This window comes from Saccopteryx bilineata, chromosome 1 (assembly GCF_036850765.1).
Source record: "Saccopteryx bilineata isolate mSacBil1 chromosome 1, mSacBil1_pri_phased_curated, whole genome shotgun sequence".
NCBI lineage: Eukaryota > Metazoa > Chordata > Mammalia > Chiroptera > Emballonuridae > Saccopteryx > Saccopteryx bilineata.
Window position 1 is genome coordinate 9138148 of NC_089490.1, and position 27730 is coordinate 9165877.

Sequence of the window (27730 nt, forward strand, 5' to 3'; positions counted from 1 at the left end):
CATATTTGAGGGATAGCTTTGATAGATATAGTATTCTTGGCTGGGAGTTTCTCTCTTTCAGTACTTTAAATATTGGGGTCACTCCCTTCTGGCTTGTAGAGTTTCTGCTGAGAAATCTGATTACAGACTAATGGGCCTTCTTTTATATGTTGTATTCATCTTTTCCCTGGCTGCCTTGATAATTTTTTCTTTGTCGTTGGTTTGTGCCAATTTCATTGTGATGTGCCATGGAGTAGGTTTGTTAGGGTTAAGATAACTCAATGTTCTGTTTGCTTCTTGAATTTGAAACTTTAGTTCTTTTCAAAGACTTGAGAAGTTCTCATCAATTATTTGTTTGATTATGTTCTCCATTCCATTTTCTCTCTCTTCTCCTTCTGATATATCCATTATTCTTATGTTGCTCTTTCTGATGGAGTCAGACAATTCCTGTAGAATTTTCTTACATTTTTAAATTTGTGAGTCTCTCTCCTCTTCTCTCTGTAGTATTTCTAGTTGCCTGTCTTTTATGTCACTAATTCTCTCTTCTATCTGGCCTGATTCTATTAGCTAAGCTTTTTACCTCGTTTTACAGTTCATGTATTGAGTTTTTCATCTCTGTTTGGTTCCTTTTTATACTTTCAATTTCCTTGGTGAAGTATTCTTTTTGTTCACTAAATTGTATTTTGAGCTCTCTAAATTGCCTTTCCGTGCTTTCTTGTATTTCCCTGAGTATCTTTAAGACTTCAACTTTGAATTTTCTGTCATTTAACTCCAAGGTTTCTGAGTAATTAAAATTTTTTTCTAGAGATTTTTTATCATCTATCTCAGCTACATCTCTGTCTTTCGTATCAATAATATATTATTTCTTTTTCATTAATGGCATTCTAGAGTGGTATTTTTAATAATGCTAATAAGAGATAATTAAAAATAAAATAAAAATTGAAAAGATATAGTGGAAAAGTGCAAATTCTGTAATGATAACTGGAACTAAAACTACAGAGAACAAGAGGCAGGAACTGAGAAAAATGACAAAAGACATAAATAACAAAGTTAAAAACATGCTAAATGCCACAGAGAAATATATGAATCAAAATAAAATAATTTGATGATAAATGATGATCAAACGAGCCAAAAAAAATAAAAAAGTAAATGTTTTTGAAATGAAACCCTCATGAAAAACAACAATGATAATTGTAACAACTATGGATTATGCAGTTCAAAAGGAAAAGGAAAGAAGATAAAATGACCAAAATGAAAAGAAAAAAGATATAGAAATGTAATTTTTCCTGGTTTTGAGATGCAGCTTTTTATTTTTTAAGCAGGTAGCACTGTACTACAGGTTTTCCCCCATGGGGCTCTTGGGCAGAGGTTTGCTGTTGCTAGGCGGGGTTCATTAGGGCTTGGAGGCTCTGACAATGGGCTTCTCAGTTTTCCAGGTGCCTCTCCCCCCGTCTCTCTCCCTGAGCTAGCAGCCTGGGGACTTAGCTGTGAAGTTACCCAGCCACTGCTTGCAGAGCTAGAGGCTCTAAGAGCAGCCAGGTCCTTCCTCCAGCACCACTCAAAACACAGTTCTGTGTAAGGCTGTGCCAACCAGAGTTGCCAGCTAGAGCAGGAAGGGATGGGAGCAAATTGTTGATCAAACACCTTTCTAAGGGTTCCGAGGTGTGTCTAGCATGTCTCAGTGCTCCGTGGGTCTAATCTCCAGACGTTTCACTCTTATGCAGTGATTGATAACCCACAGTAAGCCACGTGCGTGCCCAGCCCCCATGACCTCTGCAATGCACAGAGACGCCAGCACCTACCCACTCAGGCACACAGTGCCTGTGGTCTCAGTCAAAGCCAGGAATGCACTCAAAAGCCTGCATCAGCCCCATGAGGGTGCTCCTCCCAGGCAGTCTCAGGCAGAAGGACCTTGGCCTGTGTGCACGTCCCATGCTGGTGGCTGTGGAGCTGGGAATGCCCAAAGATGCTGGCAACAGCCCACATAGATGCCTATCACTGATAATCTCAGGTTAAGCCCTGCAAGCTGCATGTGTGCCCACACCAGTGGTGCCAAGTGGAGCCATTCTCACACCACCTGTGACCACAGAACCAGGAGCACACAAAGCTGCTGGCGCCAGCACCAGCTCCCGTGCACACCCTGAACCGGTAACCTTTGTCTGAGCCTGCTGCCCGTGCTCGCCCCGCATCCATGATCTCAGGCAGAGCTGGCGTGTTCTTCCTTCTGCTTGATCATCCACCCTCACCCAGCTTCCTCCCTCTGCCTCAAACCCTCCGCTTCACTCAGCTTCAGAGGAAAGCACTCCTTCCTCAGATCAGTGAGGAGAGAGAAATACCCTGATCTCCATCTTATTTCCTTCAGAGTCAATTCAGCCAACTTTTTACTCAATCATACCTTTGTCTGGTGTGTATATATTTCAGATTCTCCTGAGACTTTTTTCTCTATCTTTAGTTGTTGAGTTTGTTGAAATTTTAAGGAGAGATATCAGGAGCATCCCTCATGGCACCATTTCTCTGACATCACCTCCAAGATATATTCTTTATTTATGAAATAGATGAGACTTGGCCAACAATTAGCAGGTGTATGGCTTTCACAACCTCTTCTTTACAGTGTTTATTAAACCTGTCTCATACATGTGTACTTAGATTTTTTTTCTATGTTAAGGGAAAGACACCATAAGGTCCAGTGAGAAACAGAATCTCTGACAGACGATCCCAATCCTGTCTCTGTCCTGAATTCAGCATCCATGAGAATATCAAGATATTCCTCACTCAGAAATGAGTTATAACAGAAACTCAAATACACTGTAGTTAATAATCAATCTGTGGACAAAAACATGGAGGACGCACAACCCAGACCCCTGACCCTGTGTCACTGGAATGAGCTGGATGTCAGTGCTCCTTCCACAGTGTGGTGGCCACTTTGCACGATGTCGCTGCCGCAGCAGTGAGATTCACTAATGTGTTTAAAGTATCCAATGATTGTATTAAAGCATCCAATAACCATACTAAAGCTAACAAATGTAATAACAGAAAGATGAATATTTCAAATACTGCCTGTGGTGGCCCCGTGGACAGAGCATGGACCTGGAACACTGATGTCACCAGTTTGACCCTGGTCTTGCCAGACACGGCACACAGGGCAGCAGCTACAGCTAAAGTGAAACAACTGTCCATCCACACACTGCACTCCTGCCTCCCATTTCTTCTCTCAGTAATACTAGTAAATAAATTCTTCTTTGAAAAAAACCAATTATTTTATAAATTAAACATCAAAACTAATATTTTTAAATTTTTTATATTGTTTTACCAAATTGACTCCAAAATAAATAGATAAGTAAAGTTAAAATGCCTGACCTGAGGTAGCACAGTGAATAAACTGCCTAGCTGGAACGCTTAAGTCGCCAGTTGGAAAACTTGGGCTTGTCTGGTCAAGGCACCTATGGGATTAGATGTTCCCTGCTCCACCCCCCTTTTCTCTCTGTTTTTTTCTTTCTCACTTCACTAAAATAAATATATAAGCAAATAAAATAAATTAACTCCATTTTCCACCTTTTTATTTGCTGTGGAATACCTGTGGACAATAGTGAGCTCTGAGCCAGTGTGCAGGTGTGTGATTGTGGGGCCATGTGTGATATGACCTGTGTTTCTGTGTTCATCTGAAAGGTGGTTGGGTTCATTTTAAATTAGAATTAATCAGTAAATTTCAATTATCTTTGTGGGTTGTTTCCAAGAAATTGGCATTGACATTCTTTTTTTTTCAGAAAAATTTAAAAAGCATTTGGTAAAATTACTGATATTCTTTACTCTTCATCCACTTAAAAACATCCGGGGTATTTCACCCTGTGATATTTCCAGCCTTTTTATCCAATGCTGTCCTTTGGCCGGCCTGCTCCTAGGAGTCTACTGTCTCCCCTGGTCCCACCTTCTTGAGGCAGGGCTTTTCCCATTTAGAACTCTGTTCATTCCTGTCTCTTATTTTACATTCCTTCCCATTCCGTCATTTCTCATTTTACACATTTATTTCTCTGTAAACATAGGCTGCTTCTGCCTTGCAGTTCATTGTCACAGTTCTATTAAGACATTGGTGAGATGAAGGGTATCAAGCTGACAGACACATGATTTCTTACATATACATATATTATAGGTTTACATTAGCATGTATATATATGAATTTATATGCATATATTTCTGAAAAATATTCAAACTTAAGACCTCTCTAAAGCATTCCAAGTTTGAGGACCCGTTAGTATTCAGTTGTTACTTCTCCAAACCCTTGAGAGAAAGGACTCCAAACTTTCTTCGTAAAGTACCTCTGATCATTGCCTTTTCAAACCCTGTGTCATGATCAATATGTCATTCACAGGTCAGATGTAAGAGAGTGGACCATCCCTCTTCCACTGTCCTTGATTATATGACTCAGATGTCCAAAAGTATCTAAATATATTACATAATTTTTTCTGCCTTCAAAAATATATAACCGTGCCAGGTTTTTATTTTTTGACATTATGGTGATACCATAAGCAAATAAATAGTATTTAAACAATTTATGGAATAATGAAGTGTCTTAAGGCACATGGGTATAGTGATACATCTCTGATTTGCACTTTTTATGTGAAGGGTGCAAGAATAATTATTGACCACATGTTTAAGAAAAATAAATTTAACCATTTATGCTTAATATTGTCTTTTTCTAACAAGTACAATTATATTCTTCCACATGGTGTTGGTCTTTATGTATATATCCCTTTAATGTACAGAGCAGGTGTCATATGACTAGTGCAAGAAAACTGTTTTGGTAAGATGGGCACCTCTATTGTACGCTTCCCACAGCTGGTTAAGTCCCTGTCTTGTCAGTGAATGTCTGTAATTTAAACTGAAAAGGTGATCATCCAGTGACAGGGGAAAGCTTAGGGTTGCACATCCCAGAATATCTGACGTAACTCCCTCATGGTTTAATTTTCTGATTTACTAGATTGTGCACAAGGGATATGGGAGGAAAAACAGTATTGACTCCTAAAGATGAAGTTTTTTAAAACCCACAAATGTGGGTCAATGTGTACTTGGCAGTGAAGTATGAAGGGTTGGGTCCATTTCTGTTTACTTTCTTATCAATATTGTATTTTACATGAAATATGTTCCTTATTTCTTCAACTTTCTTTACAGATGAGAGTAAACTGAGGAGAGGTAAGTACTGCTAACCTCCTCCCTTGTCCTTCCCTCACCTGTTCCTCATTCCCTGTCTTCTCTCTCAGTGACCATCTGCCTTTGTCTCAGTGTCTTGGCCATTCAACCCTGATTAGTCATCTTCATTTGTTTTTTTCACTTCTCCCATTGTTACCCCAGCATTTACCTTGCTGTTGCAATCAAGGAGACAGAGCCGTTCTGTCAGATGTATTTTATGAAAAAGATATCTGGAAATATAGGTACTTTTAAAGTTTCTGAGTATAATTTTTCACCAAGGAAAGTAAGGTCATTTTATTCAGAAACTTCCTCACTGTCATTTTTTTCCCTTCATCTGATTCACTTAGCTTCATTCAGGCCTAAGTTAAAACAGAAACTCAGATACAATAAAATTGAGAGCAAATAGCTGGACAAGAATTTTGTGAATAGATGCACTTAAAAACATAATCCTGTATTGACCTATGAGAGCAGGCTTTCAGTAACTGTTGTACAGTGGTTGTAGCAACATTGTACAATGAAGGTACAGCAGTTAGAATGAAATACATACATATATATACATACATATATAATGTGTATTATACACACACACACATACATACATTTAAAGACCATTTTAAATATGACACATATCTTATAGTGGTCCACATAGCGTTAATAGGGATCAAGAATAATTTTATTATTATTTTTATTTATTTATTTATTTATTTTTCTTTTTTTTTTTTCATTTTTCTGAAGCTGGAAACAGGGAGAGACAGTCAGACAGACTCCCGCATGTGCCCTACCGGGATCCACCCGGCACGCCCACCAGGGGCGCTGCTCTGCCCACTAGGGGGCGATGCTCTGCCCATCCTGGGCTTTGCCATGTCGCGACCAGAGCCACTCTAGTGCCTGAGGCAAAGGCCACAGAGCCATCCCCAGCGCCCGGGCCATCTTTGCTCCAATGGAGCCTTGGCTGCGGGAGGGGAAGAGAGAGACAGAGTGGAAAGCGCAGCAGAGGGGTGGAGAAGCAAATGGGTGCCTCTCCTGTGTGCCCTGGCCGGGAATCGAACCCGGGTCCTCCGCACGCCAGGCCGACGCTCTACTGCTGAGCCAACCGGCCAGGGCCAAGAATAATTTTATTTAAAAATATCAGAATAAATATTTTAAAATTTTTACATAGTTCAATAGATATACTTTATTACACTATTTGAAATAGTTTTTTATCATTTTACTGAATTTATTGGGGTGATCTTGGTAAAAATATTCCGCAGGTGGCAAATGCAGAATTGTATAACACCTCTTCTGTAAATGGCAATGTGGTCACCAACCCAGTCACATATCCTTCTGTCTCCCTTTTATTTATTTTAAACCTTTATGTCTCTACATATCACATGGTATTTTTTAAATTGCAGTGATGACTTCAGTGGGATGGAATTTCAAGGTATATTCTTTATTCATGGAATAGATGAGACTTGTCATGTCGCAAAACAACATTAGCAGGTGTTCGCCTTAGCTGGATCTTATTTGCAGTTTTTAGGAAACCTGTCTCATGTATGTGTGCTTGGACTTCATTTCTAGGTTAAGTGAAAGGCACAGTAAAATCCAATGAGAAACAGTATCTCCGTCAGAGAATCCCAGTTTTTTCTCTCTATTAAATTAGGCAGCCATGAGTATTTAGATATTCTTCATTCAGGATCAGATAAAACAGATAGAGTGTGGTTAAAAATCTATCTGTAGACAAAAACAAGTAGGATGCAGCCCCCAGACCCCTGACCCTGTGTCACTGGGAGGAGCTGTGTGTCAGTGCTCCTTCCACAGTGTGGTGGCCACTCTGCACCATGTCACTGCTGCAGCAGTGAGACTCACTAATGTGTTTAAAAGCATGAAATGGCCATACAAAGGTAACAAACAGAGTAACAGAAACATGAATATTTCAAATAGACCAAGAATACTTTCAGCCTAGCCTGTGGTGGCCCTATGGACAGAGAGTGGACCTGGAACACTGAGGTTGCCAGTATGACCGTGGACTTGCCCGGACACGGCACACGGGGCAGCAGCTACAGCTACAGTGAAGCAGCTCTGAGTCCACACGCTTCCCTCCTGCCTCTCACCCCTTCTCTATGTAATGTTAACAAATAAAAAATTATTTTAAAAAATTCTAATTACACAACAAAATTCATATTTTAATAATTTTAAATTATTTTATTAAAGTAATTCCCTCTCCACTTCTTTATTACTGTAGAACATCTGTGGAGAGTAGTGAGCTCTGAGCCCGTGTGTAGGTGTGTGTTTGGGGTGGGCATGCGTGATTTGACATGTACTTTGTGTCTTCGACTAAAATTAAACTAATTTTAAATTTTAATTTAACAGTAAACTTCAATTATCTGTTGGTTGTTTCCCATAAAATTGACATTGGCCTTTTCTTTTTTCTCTTTTTCAGGACTTGTTAAAGAAAGAATAGGTAAAATTACTGATATTCCTTTACTCTTGATCCCCTTGAAATCTTCTGGTTTATTTCTCTCCTAGACCTTCCGGCCTATTTATCCAAATGTCCACTGTTGGCCTGTGCTCCTCCTGGATGTCCACCGTCCTCAGCCCCCATCTGAGACAGCATTTCTTCCATTTGTAGCTCTGTCTGTATTCTGTTTCTTACCTTCCATCCTTTCTCATTTCTCCTTTTGTCATTTTACACAATTATTTCCCCATAGACAATGTCTGTTCTGTCTTGCAGTAAATTGTCACAGTTCTATTGAGACATTGGTGAGGTGAAGTGTGTTAAGCTGATGGATACATGATTCTTAATATACACATATATTATTGGTTTATATTAATGAGAAAATATATGAATGATTATGTATGTATTTCCAGAAAATATTCAAAGTCACCACCTACATGAAGTGTTCCAAGTTTAAGGGCTGATTATTATGCAATTAATACTTCCCAAACCCTTCAAAAAAAATGACTCGAAACTTTCAGAATTCAGTGTCTCTGTCCATTGTCTCCTCAAAGCCTGTGTCACAACGAATACCTTGTATCATTCACTGGTCAGGTGTGAGAGAGGGGGGCGTCCCTCTTCCACTGTCCTTGATCATATGACCCAGGTGTTCCAAGATCTCTAAATATTTTACAAAGTTTTTCGGTCCTTTAAAAGTATCCACCCGTGCTCATTTTGGGGGGGATTATTTTAGACCATTAAATTTAACAGGGTGACCTTGGTCAACTAGAGTGCATAGATTTAGAGAAAACATCTCCACATCATTTGAACCATGCCCATTTTTTATTCTTCAGCTTTATTGTTGAAACCAGCACCAAATGACAACAGCACTTAACATTAAACAACTTACAGAACAATGAAGGGTCTTAGGGCATGTGGAAAAGTGATACATCTCTGATCTGCACCTTTTATGTGAAGGGTATGAGAAAATAATTGATCATGATGTCTCATAAAAAAGAAAATTAATCATTCAAAGCTTAATATTGTTTTCTTGTAATCCTGGTTACAGTCATATTTTTTCCTTACGAATGGTCTTTAGGAATGCATCCCTCCAATGTACAGAGCAGGTGTCATGTGACGAGTATAGCAAAACCTGTTTTGTGGAGATGTGTGTCTCTCTTGTTCACTCCTCATCGCTGGTGAAGTCCCTAGCTCCTGTGTGAATACATGTGTTTTTATCGGAAAAAGTTGATAGCCCAGTGACAGGGAACACTTAGTGTTGCACATCCCAGAATTTCTGTCCTAACACCCTCATCACTTTATTTCCTGATCTGGTTTCTTGTGCACAGGGGACAGGGAAGGTGAAACATCATTACCTCCAATGGGCGACGTGTCCTTTGGAATCTCGTTGTTACTACTTTTGTAAATATGTGTCAGTGTGTGCTCCAGAGTGACCTACAAAAGGAATTCGATTTCTCTTCTTCCTCATCCAAGACACTCTGTTTTCACTTGGAATGATTTGTTTATTTCTTCAATTTCCCTTTCTCCTGAGAGTGAACAGGAGACAGGTCAGTACCAATAACTCCCCTGTCCTTCCCTCACCTGTTCCTCATCCCCTGTCTTCTCTCTCAGGGACCACCTGCCTTTGTCTCAGTGTCTTGGTCTTCCAGCTCTGTTTCCCCGTGTTCACATGTTGTTCAGTTTCTCCCATTACGAGCCATCCACTTGTCGTGTTGCAATCAAGGAGTCAAAGATTTTTTGTCAATATAATTTTATCAGTAGCATATCTACAAGTGTAGGTAGTTTTAAATATATATTTTGCTTGTAAGTTTTCTCCAAGAACAGCTTGGGTCATTTGATTCAGAACATCCCTCATTGTTATTTCTTCATCTGATTTATTTAGTTTCATTCAGGCCCGACTTAAAACAGACACTTAATTCAATAATATTGAGAGTTAATAGTTTGAGAAAAACATTGTGAATAGACGCACATAAGAACTAACCCTGCATTTACTTATACAAGGAGAGACCAAAAATAACTTTACCATAGCCTATGGTGGCCCCGTGGACAGAGCGTGGACCTGGAACACTGAGGTGGCCATTTCGACCCTGGACTTGCCCGGACACAGCACACAGGGCAGCAGCTACAGCTACAGTGAAGCAGCTATGAGTCCACATGCTTCCCTCCTGCTTCCCATTTATTTTCTCTATAATATTAACAAATAAAATCTCTTCAAAAAAGATTTGTTTATAAATTAAAAAGCAAAAACAATATTTTTAAATTTTTCTATTATTTTACTAAATTAACCTCATTTTCCATAATTTTCTGTACTATTGAACACCTGTGGGCAATAATGACCTCTGATCCCGAGTGTAGGGTGTGTTTGGGGTGGGCATTTGTGATCTGTTGTGTTGGTGGTTGTTGTGAAATGCAGTCAGTTTATTTTAAATTAAACTTCATCAGTAAATTTGAATTCTCTTTGTGGTTCTTAATCATAAATTGACATTGACTTTTTCTTTTTTTCAGATAAAATTGAGAAAAATAAAGGTAAAATTAGACTTTATCTAGATAGATGCCTCTACTGTATGCCTCCATTCACTGCTTAAGTTTCTGTCTCATGTGTGAAAAATTCTTTATATGAAAAATGTGACAGGGGAATGCTTAGAGTGGCACATTCCAAAATGTCTCACCTAACCCCATCATCCTTTTACTTCCTGACTTAGTGTCTGGGGCACAGGGGACAGGGGAGGACACAGCACTGCCTCTGAAGTGACAGGTCCTCTTGGAACCCGATGGTTCCGACCTTCACAGATCTGAGTCAGTGTGAGCTCCACTGTGATCTAGGAAAGGGGACGCATTGTGTGTTCTTCTTTACCTGATATTGTGTCTTCACTTAGAATGAGTGGTATATTTCTTCCTTTTCTTTTTCAGCCGAGAGTGAACCCAAGCTAGGTAAGTGCCCTTAGCCTCCTCCCTGGTCATTCTGTCACCTGTTCCTTATTCCCTGGTCTTCACTCTCTGTGACCACCTCCCTTTTGTCCCAGTATCTTTGCCTTATAACTCTAATTACCCGTCTTCCTTTGCTTTTCAATTTTTCTCATGATTACCCATCATTTCCCTTGTCACAATCAATAAACAGGGCAATTCAGTCAAATGAATTTTATTACTAATATATCTGGAAGTTTAGAAACTTCTAATAATTTTGGTGTAAGTTTTTTCCAAGGACAGCTCAGGTCACTTGACTCAGAACCTCCCTCACTGTCATTTCTTTCCCTTCATCTGATTCACTCAGCTTCATTCAGACATGAGTTAAAACAGACACTCAGGTACAATAAGGTTGGAAATTACTAGGTGGACCAAAATGTTGTGAATAGACGCACGTAAGAACCTAACCCTGTATTTACCTATGTGAGCTGTCTTTCAGTATCTCTTGTACACTGAAGATACTGCAATTAGAATAGAATACATATATAGAGAGAATCTTCAAAACACTATTTTTTTTTCTTTTTACAGAGACAGAGAGAGAAAGTCAGAGAGAGGGACAAACAGACAGGAATGGAGAGAGATGAAAAGCATCAATCATCAGTTTTTCATTGTGACACCTTAGTTCATTGATTGCTTTCTCATATGTGCCTAGACTGTGAGCCTACAGCAGACCGAGTGACCCCTTGCTCGAGCCAGCGACCTTGGTTCCAAGCTGGTGAGCTTTTGCTCAAACCAGATGAGCCCGTGCTCAAGCCGGCGACCTCGGGGTCTCGAATCTGGGTCCTTCACATCCCAGTGAGACGCTCTATCCACTGTGCCACTGCCTGGTCAGGCTGACAGACAATTTTAAATATGACAAATATAGAGTGAAAAAATTAAAAAAATATTTTAAAAATATCGAATAATATGTTTAAAATTTTTACAGAATTTATTAAATGTGTTTTATTTCTCGTATTTAACAGGTGTTTTTACTGTATTTTGAGTTTATTGGGGTGACCTTGGTTAACAAATGTACGCAGGTCTCACGATTCTGTCACACCTCGTCTGCACGTGGCAGTGTGCTCCCACCCCAGTCACAGATCCTCTGTCACTCTTCCATTTATTTTATTTTATTATTTTTTTAATAAATTTTTATTAATGGTAATGGGATGACATTAATAAATCAGGGTACATATATTCAAAGAAAACATGTCTAGGTTATTTTGTCATCAAATTATGTTGCAAACCCCTTGCCCAAAGTCAGATTGTCCTCTGTCACCCTCTATCTAGTTCTCTGTGCCCCTCCCCCTCCCCCTAACTCTCTCCCTCCCTCCCTCCCATGTCCTCCCTCCCCCCCCCACCCTTGGTAACCACCACACTCTTGTCCATGTCTCTTAGTCTCATTTTTATGTTCCACCAATGTATGGAATCATGTAGTTCTTGTTTTTTTCTGATTTACTTATTTCACTCCTTATAATGTTATCAAGATCCCACCATTTTGCTGTAAATGATCTGATGTCATCATTTCTTATGGCTGAGTAGTATTCCATAGTGTATATGTGCCACATCTTCTTTATCCAGTCTTCTATTGAAGGGCTTTTGGTTGTTTCCATGTCTTGGCCACACTTCCATTTATTTTAAACATTTATGTCCCCACATGTCATACGGTATTTGTCACTTGCAGTGATGATTTCAGTGGGATGGATTTTTAAGATATTTTCTTTATTTATTGAATAGATATGACTTGTCCATGTTGCAGAAACAACCATTAGCCAATTAAACACTTTCGCTGGCACTCTACAGTGTGTAGAGAACCTGTCTCATATGTGAGCTGAGATATTTATTTCTCAGTTAAAGTAAAGGCACAGTAAGGTCCACTGAGAAACAGAATCCGCATCAGAGAATCCCAGTCCTTTCTCTGTCCTGAATTAAGCCCCCATAGGAATGAAGATATTCTTCATTCAGAAATGAATTAAAACAGAAACTTAAAACACAGTGTGGTTAAAATTAATACATGGACAAAAACAGGGACGACACAGCTCCCAGACCCCTAACCTTGTGTCACTGGGAGGAGCTGTGTGTCAGTGCTCCTTCCACAGTGTGGTGGCCACTCTGCACCATGTCGCTGCCACAGCAGTGAGACTCACTGGTGTGTTTAAAAGCATCCAATGACCGTATTAATGCTAACAAACTAAATAAGAGGAGCATAAATATTTCAAATACACAGAATATTTTTAGCTTAACATGTGGTCACTCACTGGACAGAATGTGGACCGGGAACACTGAGGTGGCCAGTTTGACCCTGTACTTGCCCGGACACGGCACCCAGGGCAACAGCTACAGCTACAGTGAAGCAACTATGAGTCCACACGCTTCCCTGTTACCTCTCACCCCTTCTCTAAGTAATATTAACAATTATACTCTTTTGAAAAAAAATTATATTATAAATTAAACAGAAAAGTAATATTTTAAAATTTTTATGATATGTTATTATATTAACTCCCTTTTCCACAGTGTGCTCTGAGCCACTGTGTAGTTGTGTGGTTTGGGGGTTTATGTGTGATTTGATATGTGTTTGAGTGTTCATCTGAAATTCCCTTAACTTTAAATTAATCAGTAAATTTCAATTCTTTTGTGGTTGTTTCCCATGAAATTGTCGTTGACCTTTCTTTTTTTTTTTATTTTTTAGAGCTCCTGAAGAAAACTTTTGGTAATTTACTGATATTCCTTTACTCTTGATCCACTTGAAAAAATCAGGCATTTTCTTTTCTTTGATATTTCTGGCCTTTTTATCCATGGCCTTCCTCCTACATGACTATTGTCTTTCCAATGGTTTTGAGATTAAGGGCTTCAGTCATTTTCTGTTTCTTGCCTTCTATTCTTTCCCATTCTGTCCTTTCTCATTTTACACAATCATTTCTGTAAACATTGGCTGCTTCTGTCTTCCCGTAAATTGTTACACTTTCATTAGCATTGGTGAGATAAAGGGTATTAAGCTGACAGATACATGATTTTTTAAATAAAAATATATTATAGGTGCATATTAGTGTGTATATATATGAATATATATGTATGTATTTCTGGAAAATATTCAAACTTAGGAATTCTGTCACGTATTCCAAGATAGAGAGCCCACTATTATACAATTAATTTTTCCCAAACCCTTGAGAGAAAAGACTCCAAACTTTAACCTATAAGTGTCTCTGTCCATTGTCTTCTCACAGCCTGTGTCATGATGAATACCTTGTATCACTCACTGGTCAGATGTGAGAGAGTGGGGCGTCCCTCTTCCACTGTCCTTGATCATATGACCCAAGGGTTCCAGGGTCTCTAAATATTTTACATAATTTTTTCTGACTTAAAACACAACTGAAATACAATAAGATTGTGAATTAAATGGTGGAAAAAAACGTAGTTAAGAGGCGCACATAAAATCCTAATACTGTAATAACCTATATGAGCAGTCTTTGAGTAACTCTTGTGCAATGGCTGTAGCACCTTTGTACAATGTAGGTGCTGCTATTAGTATATATGTGTATATATGTACATGCAAAGACCTTTTTATATATGACTGATATTTCATAGAGGTCCGTAAAGAGTAAAAAGTGATCAAGAATAATGTAATTTAAAATATCAAATAAATATTATTAAAATAATTACAAAATTAAATGTTTCATTTCTCATATTTTAAAGTGTTCTTTACTGTTTTATTGAAATTATTGTAATGACCTTGGTTAATAAAGTAAGCAGGTCTGAGGTGCACAATTCTCTCACACCTCATCTGTACGTGGCAGTGTGCTCACCACCCAGTCACGTGTCCTCTGTCACCTTCTATTTATTTTCAACCGTTGTGTCCCTACATGTCACATGGCATTTTTCAATTGCAGTAATGATTTTACTGCAGTGGGTTTTCATGTTCTACACTTTTATTTATGGAATAGATGAGACTTGTGCATGTTGCAGAAACAACCATTAGCAGATGTAAAGCTTTCTCTACCTCTTCCTTATGGTGTTTATAAACCTGTCTCATTCACTTGTGCTTTCATACTTTTTCTCAGTTAAGGGAAAGGCTCACAAAGGGCAGTAATAACAGAAATTTAGAATTTCTGTCAGAGATTCCAAGTCTTGTCTCTCCTCAATCTAGCACTCATGATTATTAAGATATTCTCATTCAGGAATAAATTAAAACAAAATCTCCAATACAGTGCAGTTAATAACCAACCCGTGGACAAAAACATGAAGGACGCAGCCCCCAGGCCCCTGACCCTGTGTCACTGGGAGGAGCTGTGTGTCAGTGCTCCTTCCACAGTGTGGTGGCCACTCTGCACGATTTTGCTGCTGCAGCAGTGAGACTCACTGATGTGTTTAAAAGCATCCAATGAGCATACTAAAACTTACAAACAGAGTAACAGAAACACAAGTATTTCAAATAGACCAGGAATATTTTTAGCCTGGCCTGTGGTCACTCAGAAGATAGAGCCTGGACCTACAACACTGGGCTGCCCCGTTCAACCCTGGACTTACCCGGACACGGCACCCAGGGCAGCAGCTACAGCTAAAGTGAACCAGCTATGAGTCCATATGCCTCCCTCCTGCCCCTCATCCATTCTCTAAGTAATATTAATACCTATAATCTTTTGAAAAAAGTCAATTATTTCATAAATAACAGCAAAGTAATATTTTTTAAATTTTATATTATTTTATTAAATTAACTCCCTTTTCCACCTTTTTATTTACCATATAATAACCGTAAACAGTAGGGAGCTCTGAGCCAATGTGCAGTTGTGTGTTTGCGGGATTGTTATGTGTGATTTGATGTCTATTTACATGTTCATGTAAAATTTCCCTAATTTTGAATTTAAATTAATCAATAAGTTTTAATTTTCTTCGTGGCTGTTTCCCATGAAATTGACAAAGACCTTTCCTTTTTTTTTTTTTTTTTTCAGAACGCACAAGGAAAAGTTTTGGTAAATTTACTGATATTCCTTTACTCTTGATCCACTTTAAAACATCATTCTTTTTATTTTCTCTGATATTTCTTGGCCATTTTATTCAAGTCCCTTCCTCCTAAATGAGCATTGTCTCTCCAGTGCTTTTGAGACAGAACTTTAGTACAATAATATATCCGTCTACGTACAGAGCAGGTGTCATATGACGAGTGCAACTAAACCAGGTGTCTCATCATGGGGCCTTTCCTGTTCATTTCCTCATCACTGGTTAACTCCTTGTCTCCTGTGCAAATACATTTGTTTTTTAATCTGAAAAACATGTTAGTCCCCTAACATGAGAGCACTTATTATTGTACATCCCAGCATGTCTAACCTAACTCCATTAGTGTCTTATTTCCCGATTTACTATCTTATGCACAAGGGATAGGGGAGGGAAAACAGCATAGCCTCTAATGGGTGAGGTGTTTTTTGTTACCTGATAAATCCTACTTTCAGAGATATGGGTCCATGTGTGCTTCACAGTGGACCAAGAAATGGAGAGGTTTTTCTCTGTTTACTTTTCTACCCAATATTTTGTTTTCACTGGGAATGAGTTGTTTATTTCTCCCTCTTACTTTTCAGCTGAGAAACAAAAGAACAATGGTAAGTCCCGCTCACCTCCATCCCTTGTCATTCCCTCATCTGTTCCTTACTCCCTTCTCCTCAACTCTAAGTGACCTTATACCTTTGTCTCAGTGTCTTGGCCTTTTAATATATAGCCATTTCATTTGCCTTCCAATTTTTCCCATTATACACCACTTTTTTGTTGTTGTTGCAATCAAAGAGACCGAGCCTTTCTGTCGAGTAAACTTCATCAATCAGATATCTAGAACATTTGGTACATTTAAAGTTTCTGAGGGTAAGTTTTCTCCAAGGACAGTGAGCTCATTTGATTCAAAACCTCCCTCACTGTCACTCTTTCCCTTCATCTGATTTATCTAGCTTCATTTATGCATATCTAAAAGTGGGCATTCAAATAGTACAAGGTTGACAATTAATTGGTGGACAAAAGCATTGTGAATAGATGCACTTTAGAAGCTAATTCGAGAGAAATGGTGGCATGAAAGACACTCCTGATCTCTCTCCTTGAAATTTCAACAAATTCTACCACTATACACAGTGAAAAACTGCCAGATGAACCTAAAATATACACACACCAGATAGACAGATGTAGGATTGCACAAGAAAGCCGGCCAAAGCGCAGGAGAAAATGAATGCCAGATGAATGAGTCTCTTTCCTCACGGTCCCAAGGGAGGGAGTCTCTGTTGGAGCAGCTTTGTCTTCACACCAGAACAGGGAGAAGAGGACAGTCTGGGGGGAAGGAACTGAGATGGGATGCCGACCAAGAATGAGGATCAGAACTCTTTCCTGGCTTCTGCCGCACTCATGATTGCAGATGCTGGGTGATTACAGACTTACAGTCTCTGGGCGCACACCAAGCCCACGGCACGCTCCCAAGAAATGTCCGAGAATATCTTGTGGAGATCGGCCTATGGAGCACTGGGGTGCACTTGATCTGCCAGCAGAGTTTAGCCTTTAATGCCAGATGTGCCTGATTATCTGTGCCCCACCTGCCTAGAAGCTCGGGCGCTTGCTTTCCGGACTGACTTTCACGTGTGTGGGTGAGACTCCCCTGATCTGCAATCTCTGCCGCAAGTGCTGCTGAAGCAGGGACATTGGCTTGTGGCATGCACCTCTGCCCTGCCCATGGCTGTGCTTTGAGTGCTTAGAGTGATATTGGAGGGAGGACTAGACTGTATCACCTCAGTCTCCCTGTCCTGCATGTTCCCATTGGTCTCCAAGCTGCTCTCTTCTGTGAGAGGCAGGGGTGCCCCAGCGGTTGATCCCCTGCTCTGTAGGGACATGGAGGAGGGCCCTGGAGGACCCCTACTCGGCCATTGCTAGAGCCATAAAATTGCAAAGCTCTAACAACAAACTCCTCCTAACAGCGCAACAGCCTTCTCTGCATTGTTAGACAGTGACAGTGATGCCTCAGCAGAACTTCACCCAAGTATCTTGCAGAGGCCACTCAACAGTACACTGCCCCCTACCAGAAAAAGGAATAATTATCTCTTGTTGGGGTTATTAATAATACCACTAGCAAATGCCATCAAGGAAAAAGAAATCAAATACGAATATACAAGACAGATATGTAGCTCAGATAGATGATGGAAAATCTCCAGGAAAAAAAATCTCAATTAAATGGAAATCCTGGAAATCAAGGACAGAGAATTCAAAATTGAAACTCTAAAAATTCTCAATGAAATACAAGAAAACACAGAAAGTCAATTTAGAGAGCTCAAACAAAACATAATGAATAAAAAATGTACTTTACCAAGGAAATTAAAAATATACAAAAGAACCAAACAGAGATGAAAAACTCAAATACGAACTGAAAAATAAGGTAACAAGCTTAATCAATAGAACAGGCCAGATAGAGGACAGAATCAGTGACACTGAAGACAGGCAACTAGAGATGCTACAAAAAGAAGAAGAAAGAGACTCACACATTGAAATAAATGAGAAAGCCCTACAGGAATTGTCTGACTCCATCAGGAAGAGCAATATAAGAATAATGGGTATATTAGAAGAGAGAGAAAGGTAATGGAGAACATACTGAAACAATTAATTGATGAAAACTTCCCAGGCCTGTGGAAAGAGTTAGAGCCTCGGATTCAAGAAGCAAACAGAACATCATGTTACCTCAACCCAAACAGACCTTCTCCAAGGCACATCGTAATGAAATTATCACAAATCAATGACAAAGAAAGAATCCTCAAGACAGCTAGGGAGAGGAAGGAAACAACATATAAAGAAAGGCCCATTAGGGTATCATCAGACTTCTCAGCAGAAACTCTAGAAGCCAGAAGAGAATGGAAAACAACATTCAAAGTACTGAAAGAGAGGAACTAGCAACCAAGAATACTATATACATCAAAGCTATCCTTCAAATATGAAGGGGAAATGAATACTTTTACTAACATACAGAAGCATAAGGAACTTACCACCAGAAAATTCCCACTACAAGAAATACTAAAGGGGGTTATTCGACCACATACAAAGAACAAAACAAACAAAACTACAAGTAAAAATTTTATAAAAACCACAATAAAAACAAGGATAATCTGTGACAACTATTATATAAAAAGGGAGAGGATAAGATCAGCAGTAGCAAAGGAAGATAGAGTGCAGAAGTACTCATGAGATAATGGACTGTAATAAGTATGATAATTTTTCTTTTAATACCCTAATGATAACCACTACTGAAACACATAGCTTAAAAAAGAAGAAACAGAAGATAGAAGTATGGGATATTGCCAAACAAAAAAAATAATTACAGAAAAACAAAAAAGAAAGGCCAAAGAAGACACAAAGCTATGAAAAAGCATATGTAAAATGGCAATAGGAAATCCCCAAGTGTCAATAATTACACTAAATGTAAATGGATTGAACTCACCAATAAAGAAGCACAGAGTAGCAGATTGGATCAAGAAGCAAAATCCAACAGTATGCTGCCTTCAAGAGACACATCTGAGCTACAAGGATAACAATAGATTCAAAGTGAAAGGTTGGAAAACTATTTTCCAAACAAATAATATCCAAAGAAAAGCAGGTATAGCCATGCTCATATCTGACAGTGCTATCTTCAAGACAACAAAGGTAACCAGAGACAAAGATGGTCATTTCATAATGATAAAGAGGACATTGTATCAAAAAGACATAACACTTCTTAATATAAATGCACCAAACCAGGGAGCATATAAGACATCTACTAACTGATCTAAAAGTAGAATCCAAAAAATATATAATCATATGTGAAGACCTCAGTACAACATTGATGGCTCTAGATCATTCATCCAAATGAAAAATCAATAAAGAAATAGCCTTAAATGAAACACTATAACAGTTGGATACTATAGACATCTACAGGATATTTCATCCAAAACCGTCAGAGTATAAATTTTTCTCCAGTGTACATAAAATATTCTCAAGAATAGATCATATGCTGGGCCACAAAACTAACATCAAGAAATTCAGAAAGATTGAAATGATACCAAACATCTCTGACCAAAAGGCTTTGAAACTAGAATTTAACTGTAAAGAAGAAGAAAACACACCAACAAAAATGTGAAAATTAAACAACACACTTCAAAAAAATGACTGGGTCAAAGCAGAAATAAAAGAAGACATCAAAAGATATATACAGATAAATTTAAATGACAACACAACATATCAGAATCTTGAGGATGCAGTTAAAGCAGTAATAAGAGGGAAATTCATATCAATACAGGCCTATTGAACAAACAAGAGAGAGCCCAAGTAAACAACTTAACATCACATTTTAGGAAACTAGAAAAAGAAGATCAAAGGCAACCCAAAACCAGCAGGAGAAAGGAAATAATAAAAATCAGAGCAGAAATAAATGAAATAGAGAACAGAAAAACTATAGAAAAAATTAATACAACAAAGAGCTGGTTCTTTGAAACAATCAATAATATTGACAAACCCCTGGCAAGACTAAGGAAAAAGAGAAAGGACTCATATAAACAAAATCCGAGATGAAAGAGGAGAAATTACCACAGATATCATAGATATACAAAGAATTATTGCAGAAACTACAATTAATACTTCTCAAACCCTTGAGAGAAAAAACTCCAAACTTTAATCTTTAAATGTTTCTGTCCATTGTCTTTCAAAGTCGGCGTCATGGTAAATACCTGATATCATTCACTGGTCAAATGTGACAGAGCGGGGCATCCCTCTTCCCCTGTCCTTAACCATATGACCCAGGTGTTCCAAGGTCTCTAAATATTTTACTTAATTTTTTTCTGGCCTTTAAAAATATACAACCATCTCTGTTTTTTACTTTTTGGCATTAAGTTGACACTGTTATCAAATGAAAAAAATGCACTTAAAAATATACAATTTGCAGAAAGATGAATTACTTTAAAGTAAGTGGAAAAGTGAATTATTTCTGACCTATACTTTCTATGTGAAGGGTACAGGAAATATATTTCATTGAGTTTTTTTTTTAATTTAATCTTTCAAAGCTTAATTTTTTTTTCTAATGAGAATTACAATTATATATTTTTCCCTTTGGTATTGGTATTTAGGAATATATCCATCTATGTACAGAGCAGGTGTCATGTGACCAGTTCAACAAAACCAGTTTTGCTCACATGGGTGACTCTACTGTACACTTTCACATCGCTGGTTAAGTCCCTGTCTCCTATGTGAATACTTTTTTTTTTTTAATCTGAAAAATATGACAGTTCAGTGACAGGGAAGGTTAGTGTTGCCAATCCTAAAATTTCTAACCTAACACCCTCTTCATTTTATTTCCTGATTAAGTTTCTTGTGCAGAAGGGACAGGGGAGGGAGAATAGCATTGTCTCCGGTGGCCGAGGTGTCCTTTGTTACCTGATGGCTCCTACTTTCACAGACATGGGTAGATGTTTGCTCTAAAGTGGACTAAGATATGGGGACTTATTTCTATTTACTTTCATACTCAATATTCTGTTTTTTTATTGGAAATGAGTTGTTTATTTCTTTCTTTTACTTTTCAGCAAAGAATGAAATGAACAAAGGTAGGTCCCACTCACCTCCACCACTGTCCTTCCCTCATCTGTTCCTTATTCCCTGTCTTCAACCCTGAATGACCGTTGACCTTTTTTGTCTCAGTATCTTCACTTTTTAACTCTGATTAGTCATTTCATCTGCCTTTCAGTTTCTTTCATTTTATATCACCATTTTTCTTGTTCTAGCAATCAAGGAGACCAAAGATATCTGTCAAGGGAAATTTATCAATCAGATATCTGGAAGTTAGCTACATTTAAAGTTCCTGAGTGTAAATTTTCTCTAAGGACAGTGAGATCACTGATTCAGAACCTCCCTCACTCTCTTCTCTTTCCTTTCATCTGATTTACCTAGTTTCACTTACTCATATGTTAAAGGAGACACTTAACTATATAAGGTTGAGAATTAATTAGTGGGCCAAAATGTTTTGCATAGATGCACATAGGAACCTAACCCTGTGTTTACTATACAAGCAGTCTTTCAGTAACTGTTGTACAGTGGTTGTAGCAACTTTATACAATGAAGATACTGCAATTAGAAGGGAATACATATATATGTGTATATATATATATATACACACATATATATACATATAAACATCCAAAGATCATTTTATATATGACAGGTATTTATTTATTTATTTTTATAAATAAATTTTATTAATTTTAATGGGGTGACATCAATAAATCAGGGTACATATATTCAAAGAAAACATGTCCAGGTTATCTTGTCATTCAATTATGTTGCATACCCATCACCCAAAGTCAGATTGTCCTCCATCACCTTCTATCTAGTTTTCTTTGTGCCCCTCCCCCTCCCCTTCCCCTTTCCGTCCTTCTCCCCCCCTTAACCACCACACTCTTGTCCATGTCTCTTAGTCTCGTTTTTATATCCCACCAATGTATGGAATCATACAGTTCTTGTTTTTTTCTCATTTACTTATATCACTCCATATAATGTTATCAAGATCCCACCATTTTGTTGTAAATGATCCAATGTCATCATCTTTTATGGTTGAGTAGTATACCATAGTGTATATGTGCCACATCTTCTTTATCCAGTCTTCTTCTTTTTTTTTACAGTGATTAAAGCCTTTAAACAAACTTTTGGCCCATACAACAACAATCCATAAAAGAGTAGTGTCCTTAACATGTTCACCAAGTTCAAGTTGGCACCAACACCATTCCAAATCCCTGAAAATGCAACCCAACCCCAGTTCAGTCTGTTAGGAGCTGTCACAGGAGCAGGAGTCCAGGAAAAGTCCACATCCAGGAAAAGTCCGCATGGCACTGGAATTGTTGTCACAATTCTATACTTTGCAGCTCACGTCCAAGTCGCAATGACCACTGCTTCTAGCTGGTAATGATTTGTGTAGACTGGAAAAGCCATCTCCAGCATGTGTGGAGATGGAGCTTCTGTTCTCCTCTGCCTGGAGAGATGACACCAGGGTGCTTTTCCCTGGAGCCCTGCAACTGTAGCATGGTGAAGAGAAGCTTGGGATACACTAAGCTGAGTGGCAAAGGTAAATTCATAATAGAAGTTGGCAAAAGGAAGAAAGAGAGATCTAAATTATCAATAGAAGTAGGTCCCAGCCTGAAATATGAGTGGGGCATTGAGGTAGGATGAATAAAGGAAACACTATATATTAAACAAAGCAACAGAAAATAGGACTATCAACACCCACAACAGAGATCTTCGAGGAAAGAATAAAAAACCTGACTATTCAGGCAAGACATAGTTAAGTGGCCCTTGTGCAAATGAGATCAGTTTACCTGCTTCTTGGAAGAAATATCCTAGACTTGTCCACAATGTCATAGATGGGGCCGACGGCACTGGGTGCCTTCAGGTTTCAGTGGCAAACCCCAGCATTCTGGGCAACGTTAGGTCATAGGTGGCTGGAGCAGGGCTGGAAGAGACTGAACCCACCCTTAGAGGAGTGAGGGGGAAGCCTACCTTTCAGTGTTCCTTTTTCCTCACAGCAAAGGCATTTAAGCCTGGCAGGCTTTAGCTCAATGACCTCCCTTTTCACTATTGAAGCAGGATCCAGATGGAATCCTATGAGACCCCTTTGGGGCGTTGGAGCCTTTAAGGACGTATCCTAAAAGCTGGTAGTTCACCTGATCTCTATTGGGCTTTTTCTGCCTCTTGGTACCTTAAAAGCCATGCTCAGAAGATCTTGCTGAGGGGTTTGAGGATCCCCATCCACTTATATAAACCTTTTCCGTATATCTGGAGCTATTTGGTTTTTTGGTTTTTTAAAAAATTTTTTTTTATTTATTCACTTTAGAGAGAAGAGAGAAAGGGAGAGAGAGAGACAGAGAGGGAGAGAGAGAGAGAGAGAAGGTGGGGAGGAGCTGGAAGCATCAACTCCCGTATGTGCCTTGACCAGGCAAGCCCAGGGTTTCGAACCGGCAACCTCAGCATTTCCAGGTCGACACTTTATCCACTGCGCCACCACAGGTTAGGCATGGAGCTATTTGGAAAAAGACAAAACAGTGTTATTAGCTGGATCAAATAAAAGAAGGTAGCAGTTTGCAGGAGTAAAAGATTTGGCGTCTCCTGTTCATCAGCATTCAAAAGAAATTTAAAAATTTTTAAGTAAAAAGCATGATATGATAGACCCATATGAGTTCCAGGATATGACTCCTCCCTTTTAAATTTTTTTTAAATTGACCTTAAAATATTTGCTGGGTACACTTTAATAATACCTTGATTTTAAAGATTGTAAGAAATACCCATAATTCGAAAGGTTTGACAAAATACAGTAAATGCTTTTGCTACATATACAGGAGCATTGTCAGTTTTAACCAGTTTAGGAAATCCAAAAATAGAAAAATGCATATAGACAATAAGTTATAACGTGCTTAGCAGCCTCTCCTGTTCTGGCAGAGGTTACTATAAATCCAGAATAAGTATCCACTGTAACGTGGAAATAGGACTGTTTGCCAAATGAAGGAATATGAGTAACATCCATTTGCCAAAGTTGTCCTGATAAGAGTCCTTGAGGGTTAACTCCAAATGAAGGGACAGATTGTAGTATAGGACCCCTTGGACAGGATTTACCAATCTGCCGTGATGCTTCCCGAGAAAGTTGAAACTGTTTACACAGAGCTGCAGCGTTCTGGTGATGAATAGTATGAGACTGAATTGCTCGATCTGTCATGGTTGCTCCAAATAATTTTCTTTGGGGTAGCTTGATCAACAAGGGCATTCCCTTGTGCTAGAGCTCCAGGGAGCATGGAGTGAGCTCGAGTATGTCCTATAAAGCATGGAGCTCTATGTTGACATACAAGTCTTTGAAGAAGAAGAAACTGCTGAAATAGTTAATCAGCAGTTGTCCCTAAGACAGCAGTCTTTATAATGTAAATAACAATAAGTAAATATTTGCTGTCTGTATACAGATTAAAAGAGGAATATGGCAAATGCTGAAAATCTATGATAATGGCATATAATTCTAGTCTTTGAGCTGATATTAAGTTGACTGTTTCAGTATAAAGTTGTATGACAGGTATTTAATAGTGGTCCACATACAGTGAAAAGTGATGAAGAATAAATTTATAAAAACATATCAGAATAATTTTTTTTAATTTTAGAGTATGATAAATGATAAATATTCTTCATTTCTCTTATTTTAAATGGATTTTTATGTTTTATTGAAATTATGGTGGTGATGATGTTTAATGAAACTATGCAGGTCTCAGGTGCACAATTCTATCACACGTCATCTGCACGTGGCAGTGTGTTCACCACCCCAGACACGTATCCCTCTGTCACCCTTCTATTTATTTTCAACACATGTGTCCCTTCAAGTCACATGCATCTTTCAATTGTAGAGATGATTTAGTGCAATGTCCACGTGGCAGAAACAACCATAAGCAGATGTAACGCTTTTGCTAAAACTTTTTACCCTGTGTATAAAACCTGTCTCATTCATGTGAGTGCTTGGATATTTCTTCTCAGTTAAGAAAAAGGCAAGGTAAGGTCCAGTGGAAATCAGAACCTCCAGCAAAGAGTCTAGCTTCTTCTCTTACCTTAATTCAGCACCCATGAGTATTAAGATAAGCTTCATTCAGGAATGAGTTAGAACAGAAACTCAAATACAGTGTGATTAACAACCAATCCGTGGACAAAAACATGGAGGACGCAGCCCCTAGACCCCTGACCCTGTGTCATTGGGAGGAGCTGTGTGTCAGTGCTCCTTCCACAGTGTGGTGGCCACTCTGCACGATGTATAACACATCATTCTTATGTATAACCGAAACATGAATAATTCAAATGGACCAAGAATATTTTCAGCCTAGCCTGTGGTGGCCCCATGGACAGAGCATGGACCTGGACACTGAGGTGGCCAGTTTGACCCTGGACTTGCCTGGACACAGCACACAGGGAAGCAGCTACAGCTACAGTGAAGCAGCTATAAGTCCACATGCTTCCCTCCAGCCTCCTGTTTCATCTCTCTGTAATATTAAAAATTAAAATCTCGCCTGCCCTGTGGTGGTGCAGTGGATAAAGCGTCGACCTGGAAATGCTGAGGTCGCTGGTTCGAAACCCCAGGCTTGCCTGGTCAAGGCACATATGGGAGTTGATGCTTCCAGCTTCTCCCCACCTTCTCTCTCTGTCTCTCTCTCCTCTCTCTCTGTCTCTCTCCCTTTCTCTCTCCTCTCTAAAATGAATTAAAAAATAAAAAAAATCTTAAAAATTAAAATCTCTTCAAAAAAAGATTAGTTTATAAATTAAACAACAAAAACAATATTTTTAAATTTTTTTATTATTTGACTAAATTAACCTCATTTTCAAATTCTGAGTACTGTAGAACATCAGTGGACAATAGTGAGCTCTGAGCCCGTGTGTAGGTGTGTGTTTGTGGCGGGCATTTCTGATTTGTTGTGTTTGCAGTTCATCTGAAATGTGATCGAGTTATTTCAAATTAAACTTGATCAGTGAATTTGAATTCTCTTTGTGGTTCTTTCTCATAAAATTGACATTGACTTTTTCTTTTCTTTATTTTTCAGAAATATTTGAAGAAAATAAAGGTAAAATTACACTTTATCAAGATGGGTGACTCTACTGTCCGCTTCCCATCACTGGTTAAGTCACTGTCTCGTGTGGAAATGAATTTTTTTTTTTTGTCTGAAAAAGGTGACAGTGCAGTGACAGGGGAATGCTTAGTGTTGTACATTCCAAAATGTCTGACGTAACAACATCATCATTTTACTTCCTGACTTAGTGTCTGGGGCACAGGGGACAGGGGAGGACACAGCACTGCCTCTGATGTGACTGGTCCTCTTGGAACCTGATGGTTCGAACCTTCACAGATCTGAGTCAGTGTGAGCTCCTCTGTGATCTAGGAAAGGGGACGTATTGTGTGTTCTTCTATACCAGATATTGTGTCTTCACTTGGAATGAGGGGTTCATTTCTTCCTTTTCCTTTTCACCTGAGAGTGAATCCAAGAAAGGTAAGTGCCCTTAGCCTCTCCCTGGTCATTCTCTCATCTGATCCTTAGTCCCCTGTCTTCTGTCTCAGTGACCATCTGCCTTTTGTCTCAGTGTCTTGGCCTTTTAACTCTAATTGGCCTTCTTCATTACCTTTTCAGTTTCTCTCATGATGACCCACCATTTCTCTTGTTGTTACAGTCAATGAAACAGAGCATTTCAGTCAAATGAATTTTATCACTAAAATATCTGGAAGTTTAGACACTTAAAGTTTCTTAGTGTAAGTTCTCTCCAAGAGCAGCTCACGTCATGTGATTCAGAAACTCTCCACAGTCATTTCTCTCCCTTCATCTGATTTACTTAGCTTCATTTATATATGAAATAAACAGGCACTCAAATACAATAGTATTACAAATTATTAATTAATGGCCAAAAACTTCGTTAAAGGGCGCACTGGAGAACCTCACGCTGTGCTTATTTACATGAGCAGTCTTTCAGTAACTCCTTTACAGTGGTTGTAACAAGTTTCTGCAAAAAAGATGCTGAAATTAAAATGGATAATATATATATATATATATATATATATATATATATATATATATATATATATATACACACACACACACACATTCAAAAACCACTAAAATACAACAGATATTTTATAGTGGGCCACATGGAGTGAAAATGAATCAAGAATAATTTTATTAAAATATATCAGAATAATTATTTTAAAAATCTTAGGATTTATTAAATAAATTTCATCCCCTTTATTTTAAATGGTTTTAAAAATATTCTATTGAGTTTATTGGAGTGACCTCAGTTATTAAAGCTAGGCAGGTCTCCAGTGCACAATTCCATCACACCTTGTCTGCTCATGGCATTGTGTTCACCACCTTAGTCACATATCCATCCATCACCCTTTTATTTATTTTACATCTTTATGTCCCCACACGTCACATGCTATTCTTATAATTGTAGTCAGGATTTCAGTGGGATGGATTTTCAACATATATTATTTATTGATGGAATAGAGGAGCCCTTTCCACGTGGCAGAAACCACCATTAGCAGTTGTAACGCTTTATTTAGCTGCCGATTCGTTACCGCTTGTGGGACACCTGTCTCCTGTGTGTCAGCTCAGATACTGTGTTCTCGGTGCAGGGAGAGGCTCAGGAAGGTCCAGGAAGAAATAT

General features: G+C 38.6%; 1 protein-coding gene across 1 annotated transcript in view; it reads left to right on the forward strand.

Annotated features, from left to right (window-relative positions):
• The window catches only part of LOC136324412 (uncharacterized), a 79925-nt gene extending 53233 nt beyond the window's left edge, over nucleotides 1-26692 (forward strand). The window contains exons 16-25 of the mRNA XM_066257280.1: nucleotides 5146-5166; nucleotides 7583-7603; nucleotides 10103-10123; nucleotides 10508-10528; nucleotides 13230-13250; nucleotides 15487-15507; nucleotides 16111-16131; nucleotides 21097-21117; nucleotides 26119-26139; nucleotides 26489-26692. Of these exons, the coding sequence (XP_066113377.1) occupies nucleotides 5146-5166; nucleotides 7583-7603; nucleotides 10103-10123; nucleotides 10508-10528; nucleotides 13230-13250; nucleotides 15487-15507; nucleotides 16111-16131; nucleotides 21097-21117; nucleotides 26119-26139; nucleotides 26489-26610 (311 nt within the window). The 3' untranslated portion in view covers nucleotides 26611-26692. The remainder of the gene's footprint in view (nucleotides 1-5145; nucleotides 5167-7582; nucleotides 7604-10102; nucleotides 10124-10507; nucleotides 10529-13229; nucleotides 13251-15486; nucleotides 15508-16110; nucleotides 16132-21096; nucleotides 21118-26118; nucleotides 26140-26488) is intronic.
• The last annotated feature ends 1038 nt before the right edge of the window (nucleotides 26693-27730 follow it).